Here is a 9148-nt window from a genome sequence, read left to right on the forward strand (position 1 = left end):
CGGAAAAGATCGGCTCAGACAAAATTTTGGATCTGAGTAGAAAGCAGCGGTATTTTTTTGTGATATCGACTTGTAATTAAGCCATAATTAAACTCGCCGGCCGCCATTACCTCTCGGTTGTGTCTCAGCCGCCAACTGTGGCTCGGCTGGCCGGCGCAGTGCTCTAGTTCCATTCACAGCTTTCCCAGAATAATCGCACAACATCACTACTTTTTTGAATACAACTACTTTCCGGGGTATCGCGCACTTTGATAGGATCTGCTGCTACAACAAATCCTCTAAAATAGAACATACGTTTTCAAATGGTGTCTCTCTTATCATATGCCCTGGTAGTTACATCTGACATGTACTTCACATTTGTCACTGAACATATGAACACATACGGAACACGAGAATTCCAGTATAGAAAGCATCTGAGTCGAAGTTTCAGCGTTGGATTGGTATCATTCGTCAAAATTGTATAAATGAATTTAGAAAAAAAATTCGGATTGAATTTTTGGTATCAGTGTGCCGAAAGTAGTCTAGCGAAACCTAACTCTCTCGACAAACGTATAGATGCTACCAATGCATATCAACCATGCAACAATTTGATTTGTCGGGATAGTTATGTTCCCTTAGCCTTAGACTGTTTCCTTATACTACAGTTTTCGAGTATACGTGCTCCGTGACGTATATACATATTTGTGACACAAAACGGTACTTTCGTTGGATGGGCGCTGGTTTTATAACCAGAGGTTGCTAGTTCGAATGCGACCGGTGAGGAGCAACACCCTTTCTGTTGTGATGAATAAACCGAATTAAATTGGATTTCACAATTATAGAAAAAAAAGTCAAAATAATCATTCATATTTAACACATTTATTTCATTGGAGGCAAATTCCTTTTTATAGTTTGCATACAAATGTACATACTAAAGACTAGACACAATTTTATGCTCGTTTTATGTCTACTGAATATAAAGCTCGTAAATCGAAAAATAGTGGAAATTATCACAAATCGTCCTTATGAGACTACAATCGGTCTAGGTGTAAAGAGTCGTTTAAATCAAGTAAGGAAATAATAAAAAAAAACAAAGAAAGACAATTCGATAAAATTCGGAACTGAAAGGTCGATTAAATATAATTTGATTGGCTTCTTTGACTCAACTAATTCAATCGATAGATTTACAATTTCACTACTCTTTCTCATACGGATTCGGAGGCAAAACAATATATTCGTGGAACCCGACCTTCATATAAATAAATTTTTGCTCGATTTGGTTGACCGATACCAAAATATTACGATTTGTCGGCTGCACTTTCAATATATGCGCAATATTGTCAATTACTTCGAACTCCTCTATGACCGCATACACTTTGCTGTTAGACTCAAAATAAAATCTTACTTTACCAACTATGTCATTAGTCGCCTCGACGAAATAGTCGACTGATCTTTTCGGTAGAGTGTATGATGTGCTGGTGAAAATGGTGTCGTTCAAATTTATGCGTTTATGGACATACAACTCGATGTTTGAAAGATCAATTTCCTTTAAGCTTTCAATGTTGAACACGCGCAGCGACGGATCGACAAGCTTTACACTTTTGCCAAGTAAAACTTTTTTGTTAGTTTTTGGTTTCGAACGTGCAGTTTGCTTGATGGATTTTGCCAGGCAATACTTCGAAGAAATTTGAAGTAAGACGTCTGTGGTACCATTCACCTTTTTGAGCAAGACACCATTGTTTCTTTCAAAAGGAAATGTTGAATGGCACCAAAGCGGACCCAACCACCGCACGTCTTGTGCCAAATGTTTCAACAAATGTACATTCATGACCATACTTTCAACACCAAACAATTGTTGATGTTGCTTCACAAACCGGTGCAACTTAATTTCGGTTTCATCAATTGCTTTGCGTGGGACCTCCGATTTCATTAATATGTAAATTGCAGCCGATAGAATGCGGAAGTGTTGCAAGTACACATCAGGCAAGCAACCCTGAAGGCAAACCGGAAGGTAGTACAAAAGCATTGACCGGTACTCGCTTGCTTTGAATTTTGATCGCATGTCCAATGATCGAGGCTTACGGTTCACCTCACGAATCGGTTTGATCGACAAAATTCTCTTGTTTAAGAGTTCTCGTTTCTTCTTCGTTATGTAGTAACTGGACTGGCTGTTCGATGGATCGCAAAAAAAATTGATCAGCTGCTTCTCGGTTCCAATCAGTACACCATGCAAATAGTCAATGCCGATGCTTCTCACAATATTGAAATGTTGTAACGCTGCTAAGCACGAAACGTCTGAAAGTTACAAAGTGACTTCTGGTCAGTTGAGAATTCAACGTTAATAGTAGATCGTGCATGTTTATCATGAAGCATCATTAAGATACTTCCCTAGACACACACTGCGTTGAGTAGACAACCTACCTTTTATGCCATCCACAGCGTTATTAGTGCACTTCGATGCAGCAATCATTTTCTGTAACGTGTCCTTCTCATCACGTAGCGCGAACGAATCAGTTCCTTCCGGATAGCGAATCTGCAACACTTTCTTCGACTGAACATTTTCCTGTCCGTATTTGATTTTACGTTTTTTGTTCTTGGTCTTGCAGCTGATGGAAACTTGCACACCGGGAATGTGACAATAGCTACAAGCGTTGTAGCCTCCGAACTGTTTTGTTTCCTGAATTTTCGCTTTAGCTGGCAGGTCAACAGCGCAGTGTGTCACTACTGGTTGAAACGTGTAAACTACATTTTCAATGGTCATGACGATTTTTTCTTGCTCCAAACGTTCCAATTCTCTCACAATTGGGAGGAAATATTCGCGAAAATCAAAGTGACCTTCAGTGGACAACAGACCAGACACAAGTACATTGTGTGGTAGGAATCGAATTTCCGGTGGTAGATAGTTTTGAATGAATTGAATCGGCCACAACGATACTGAATTCGAATTGAACCTGTTCGCGCCATCAACGTTAACACATAATGATAAAATGTTCAGATCGTCATCGTCGTATTTCTGCAACACTTCCTTCAAAATATCACCGTCATGTGCATCGGATATGTTATCGTTGTCCCGGTTAGATGTGTCGAAATTTTTGATGGCCTCCCAATTGCGGTTGATGGATTGGACAATTTGCTTTTCCAGTGGCATGTACACAAAAAAATTTGTTTCTGTTTTCTTCAAAATAGTATCGCAACATACAGCTCGTTCCATATTTTCTGAATTTTTTTCAATTATTTTATCACACTTAGAACACCGAATGAAGTAAATCACATCAATCATTTCTCTATTTTCACGGAACATTTGTAGGATTTGTTTTTTGTGTGTTGGAAGCCGGTCAAAGCTTTTACGTTGTTCGTTTAGCAATTCCATCAAGTCTTCGAGACCAACGAGGCTGAGATGTCGCAAGTAGTAAATAATGATTTTGTCAATAAATTGGTCGGTTGCGCTTATTAAGTTTTCTTGCAGCGTTTCAGTGTCAACATTTAACTTGTGAATGCTCTCTGAAATTAACTTGTTTTATGTGATATCAATGAGTTATGAAGGCTAAGGGAAACAGTTACCGGCTGTCGAATTGAGTAAATCAGTAATCGATTCATCTGAATCGATCTCAAACGAAACATTAAGTTGATCCATGATGATCCTTAATTTGTTTATTGCTTGAGTTTGTTTACTTGTTTTGTGCTTTGTGTATTCGGCAAATGTAAGAAAGAAAACTTTTGTATTTAACCGTCGCAGTGACAGTTGACACAGATGATAAAGTAGATCTTTTCTGTATCGCTGCTTCTTTTCAACATCGTGAAAAAAGTTGAATTTATAGTGGCGTTTCGTGAAACATCGTAGCCGTTTCACCTGAGTAACTGTTCAGGTGTTGACTCCGAAGCAAGCTAAAGGCTTGCATTTTAATGCCTTCGATGCCACGAAGGTTTGATGGATTGATGGAATTCACAGGAGTTATGCGCTCAATACATAGCACGTTGTAGGTGTGGTTCACTGACGAAATACCCGAGCATGAAGTCGGAAAATTGACACTGAACAGAAACCAGGACAATTATTTTGCCGAAGTTGAGCAATCCGCATTTGATCCAGCCAACATGCCACCCGGTATCGAACCATCGCCAGATAAGTTGCTGCAGGCGAGACTATTCTCCTATCTGGATGCACAGTATTATCGGTAAGCCTTCGCCCCAAGTTTATTCTTATACAATTTGGGAGACGCGATCGTCCCAGACTGTAAAACTCCACTCCCTTCACTTAGATTGGGCATCAACTTTAATCAACTGCCTGTCAACCGACCGGTAAATAAGGTTATTGCCAACAGCTACAGAGATGGCTTCATGGTCTATGAGAACAGCGGTGGTATGCCCAATTACAATCCCAACTCATTCATGAAAGCATCAGCAATACCACGATACAAAGACAGCGACTATCGACTGAGTATGGGTCCGGTTTTGGTTGACAGATACGAACAGCCGAATGATAACTTTTTCCAGGTAGGCAAAGGCGATTTTAGGAAATGTTAGGAGACCATTTCTTTGCAGCAGAGTGCTACATTCGACCATCTCTTCCGTATAATTTGATTCCCATTGTTTGATTATATTGATTATAGGCTACAAAGTTGTACGAAAGTTTTGCCGAGACGGATAAGGCTCACTTGGCCGAAAATTTGGCGAATGACCTTAAAAGTGTGTTACCTTTCATCAGGGAGCGGGCACTGCGAAATTTTAAGGCTGTCAGCCCAGATCTGGAACAGAGAATTCAGAAAATGTTGAACAAGTAACTTTATCGTACTGATGCAGTTGGACCATAAGCTTCAAATTAGAATTGCGCCAAAAATAAATAAATTCTTTTTACGCGGCTGTCTTTTCAGTTCTTTTTTTAAAATTCATTTTCACCTTCATTTTGACATCAATAGAGCATGCCACGCAGTACTGATTTATACTGTAAACTACAAAAGCGCCATATTCAGCTATGGGAAAACTGCTGACAAGTGGAGAAACCGTCACCAAAAAACATGCACCATTTGGATTTTATGCGATGTGTAATAACGAAAGGCGTTGAATGTAGAATGTTGTTGCTCTTTTGTATTAGTTTGTAATTAAGACTACGGTCGTCGGGGACTTAGAAACAATGAATTCTCTTTATTTTTTATATTCGTTGCACATACATGCACTTTAATCTATAATGGAGAGAACGGTGCACTCATTCTCTTATTTTAATTACGTTAGTTTAAGGAGGCATCACAGTCGTTCGTTATCCAGCCGTTTGCATGACAGTTGGAATTAGAACAAAGAAAAATTCATCTAAAGAATAGAAACGTCACGGAGATTAACAGAGGCAAAACGGACGATTGCGAATTCAGACCTACAAGGTCGAATCGCAGAGTGTCCGTTTTAAAAACAGTTCATACGTTTTGTTGACACTTCGAATAAAGGATGCTTCAAAATAACAATTTTCAAAGCCTGTTGGTTACAGGGCGCATATGGGGTTCTATCACAAATTGATCCATTGATTTACATAGAAATGTGAAAGTGTCAGATGTCCTATTGTTCAAAAGTCAAAGAACAAAAGAAAAATTTTGCATCTGTCACGTTTACACTGCTATGCAAATTGACAATAATAGCACTTTTCCAAACTCATGCTAAGAGGTTTTTTTTAGCGAACGAGAGGTTTCCAGCACGAGCAGGAAACGAGTTCTGGAATCGAGTTCGCTAAACAAGCCTCTTAAGAACAGTCTTAAGTATAGTTTCCACTTAAAAAGAGCGCTCCGTTTAGCCTCCGTCTACATGACAGTTGTAAAATAGAACAAAGGAACTGTCACGTAAATAAATTCAATTTCCACTCCGTTTGCGTGACAGTTCTTTTGTTCTATTTTACAACTGTCATGTAGACGGAGGCTAAACGGAGTGCTCTTTTTAAGTGGAAACTATACTTTAGCATGAGTTAGGAACAACGTTTTGTTTATAGTGTGTCGGAAATGAGCGACGAAGATAAACAAAATTGTGTTTTCTTCGGGCGAATAAACTGAAGAACAAATTTGCATGAAAAAGTGTACTATTTTTGCAATTTAATTCTTTAAGAGGACCATGAGCTTAATCGATTGATGGTTGTTCAATGGCGGGGAGTGGGAGTGAGTGGAAGGCGTGAGAGATATTCATAAATGATTATTGCAGATCGGAAACGTGGAAAAATCACTTTTCCAGAACAATTTTGCTTCAGGAAATCCCAAATATCAGGGAATGAAGGCTGAAATTTTGCGCACCTCGACAGCTTCACAAAATACAATAAAGCATGTGACGCAGTACTAGTTTGTACTGAAAACTACAAAAGCGCCATATTCAGCTATGGAAAAATAAGTCAACAAAAGCATGCCTTAGAGATTTGTTCTAAATAACTGTAATCCCGAACTGTGACAACACGAACGCCGACAATTTCATCCACAGAGACGAACATAACCTAAACAAAATTCTTTGTAAATTTTTCGTTAAAATTTTCGTCAACCTAAAAGTTGAGGTTTAAGCTACCTTCTGTGGATGAAATTTGACATTTTGAAATGACCTTGCAACAAACCTATTGGCGATTTGCAACGAATGGTGTCACCTACATTATGTGGAAATTGCGAATTAGGAGTAGAGAGGACAAAATGGCATTTCAAGCTAGACTACCACAGCGCATTGTGTATTCGGTTCTTCTCATTTCTTTCGGCAAATTGCCAGGCCGGAAAGTGTCGCACAAAATGTCCTCTTCACTTGCTCGACTTGTAATTCGATTTTTTTCCAAATTATCTCGCAAATAAATACAATTCCACTGCCAGCCCATCCACACCAAACCACAATAGGTACTGGGAATTCATCATTTTCTGAGCCGTCACTATTTTCGGATTGACGTTCAAGGGTATTTTTCAACAGATATTCCACCTGTACTTGGTCTCTGTCTTCAAACCACTTTTGCATCAATCCAGCGCTCTGCAAACGGAGAATCAAATTGTTAATTGGACCAATGAGATGATGATCGCCGGTAATATGGAATGTTACAAAAACTGTGTCCAGAGTCGTTTCGGTTATCAGTTTATATGCTTTCAAGTTTAGTCGTTTTTGTGCCTCCAAATACCATTGGGCCTCATCATGAAACATTGAAAATGCGGCAGATATGTTGAATTTGTCGAGTTGGTCAATAATTTCGTCAGCGTATGTCGCACGCACTTTGGTCTCCCAACCACCATGTTGAGAAAGATCCTGCAATGTTGCAGCTGTTTGACGTGTCCAATAGTACTTCTGAGCCAAAATAGGAATGGGCGATTGGAATAAGTCCTCAATGGTCTTGATCTGACGTTCGTACATTGGCAAAGTGAGATAACTTTGAAAGGCTGACACAATTCCGTTCATCATAATTAATCCCGCGAATGTAAGCGGAACGATGACACAGATGTCAGCACGACAAAGCCGTCCATATCGAATGACGTCGTTGTCATTCAACAACAGATTGATGACGTCGACAACACGTTGCACAAGTAAAATTTTCTTCGTTTGAAAATAGCCAGAGACGGTTAAAAGCAGAGTCGATGCAGCGACTACGGTAAAGGTGTAAGCAAGAAGAAGTGTCCACGTCGTATTTTGTAAGTACTCCATAAACCCTGAATACGGCCGTGCATGTGGAACCAACAATACCAACTTAACCATTCGATACGGATAGATTTTTATGTTTGTTACGGCTATGTCATTCGGGTTAACATAATCAGGTGGAGGAGTTCCTCTAATTCCAGAGAAATTTGCGGCCAGGGCATCTTCTTCTGAAAGCACCATAAAATTGCCCTCGCTACTTACATAGACTGAGTACGATGCATTAAGGAAGTCAACCACAGCCGAATAAAATGGCATTGAATAATCGTCCTGATATAAGTCAGTTGTTGCCTCAAATTTAATCGGAATCGTTTGATAATTTCGTATTCGTTCGGGAAAATAGTTTTGAATCGACTCGCTTCCCGTTAGATTGATCAATGCAAAATCGTACGGATAGTATGGTGAAAGCAATTCGTAACGGAAAACATTGAACACTGGCTCCGACGTAGGATTCGATCGATTCGATACAATATTCGAATAAACAGCGCCAAAAATGGAATCAATTCTTACTGTCATCGAAATACACCACAGAAATAAATCATTTATCACGTCCATTGAGGTCACATTCTGCACGAAAAACACTCCGATTTTCACGGTTAGCTTAACTTCACGAATCGCCTTTACCTGAGCCATCAGTCGCGTGTGAACGTCAAATTTCAAGCTTTCTGCGACCACAATTAGAAATAAGTTGTTGCCGGTGTTTGCTGACTTCAATATTTCCTTTCCGGTATCGTCGTCTTCGTTGTTGCTATTGAGGTCTGTACTGTAAACCGTTTGCGGTGCAAAATTTCCATCAAAATTTTCTTCTGCTCGAAAGCATCGACTGGCATCAGTTGATGAGTCCAGCAGAAAAAGGTTATGGTCGAAATCGAAGACGACATTCAGCCGGCTGATCAGAGACAGTACTTCATGATACTGTTCTTGATGGCACCGAACCATTACCGGAAGTAAGGCTAGAATGATTTGGAAACTCACGCTTTGCATTCTATTAAACTCAAAACTGTCTATCGAATGGCGTTCAATTCAATTGTTGAGTCGGTGCTCTGAAGGCAGTTGAGGGCAATTGGGGGCAATAAAAAATGTGCAATTCATTGATTGCAACACAATGACATTGTAAGTAGATAGAATGGCAGAAAGCAGCAATGAACAATGTAATATGTTACAGCACATAACTACATAACTGATGAGTGCGTGACACCAACATTCCCCCAAGGATTACACTCACGCTCACATTCAAATTAACGCTTTAGTGACCCACTTTACTGACGCAGTGTTGATTTGTATTAATTTTTGCTCGAATATCTGCACGAAATTTTTGTTTCATAAGCGGACCAGTATGTAAAATGCCATTGTCGATGTGAGCCCGTTCTCAATTAATTTTTTTATTATTCTTTATGAAGCATATAAAGACAACAGAAATGCATGGAACCCAACTAGCAGGCGAATAGAGTCTTTATAACGTTGGACACCATGTCAATTTGTTAGGTTGCAAGACATATGTCAAAACTCAATAATAACCAATGCAGTTCGAACAACATTATCCCTGAAGATA

At 39.4% G+C, this 9148-nt stretch overlaps 1 protein-coding gene across 1 annotated transcript; it reads right to left on the reverse strand.

The window, feature by feature from the left end:
* Window positions 1-1174: 1174 nt before the first annotated feature.
* On the reverse strand, window positions 1175-3773 carry LOC119083916. The gene is made up of 3 exons (XM_037193727.1): window positions 3541-3773; window positions 2401-3480; window positions 1175-2274 (listed from the first exon to the last, which is right to left on the reverse strand). Exons 1-3 carry the CDS (start codon window positions 3611-3613, stop codon window positions 1175-1177), a joined length of 2253 nt encoding a protein of 750 aa, XP_037049622.1. The 5' UTR covers window positions 3614-3773.
* Window positions 3774-9148: the final 5375 nt, after the last annotated feature.

This window comes from Bradysia coprophila, unplaced genomic scaffold (assembly GCF_014529535.1).
Source record: "Bradysia coprophila strain Holo2 unplaced genomic scaffold, BU_Bcop_v1 contig_70, whole genome shotgun sequence".
NCBI lineage: Eukaryota > Metazoa > Arthropoda > Insecta > Diptera > Sciaridae > Bradysia > Bradysia coprophila.

Coding starts and splice junctions, on each gene's coding strand:
- LOC119083916 (XM_037193727.1), bottom strand. CDS start 3,613: ATGGATCAACTTAATGTTTCGTTTGAGATCGATTCAGATGAATCGATT. Junction 3,481..3,540: donor TTTACTCAATTCGACAGCCG/GTAACTGTTTCC, acceptor AGTTAATTTCAG/AGAGCATTCACAAGTTAAAT. Junction 2,275..2,400: donor CGCTGTGGATGGCATAAAAG/GTAGGTTGTCTA, acceptor TGTAACTTTCAG/ACGTTTCGTGCTTAGCAGCG.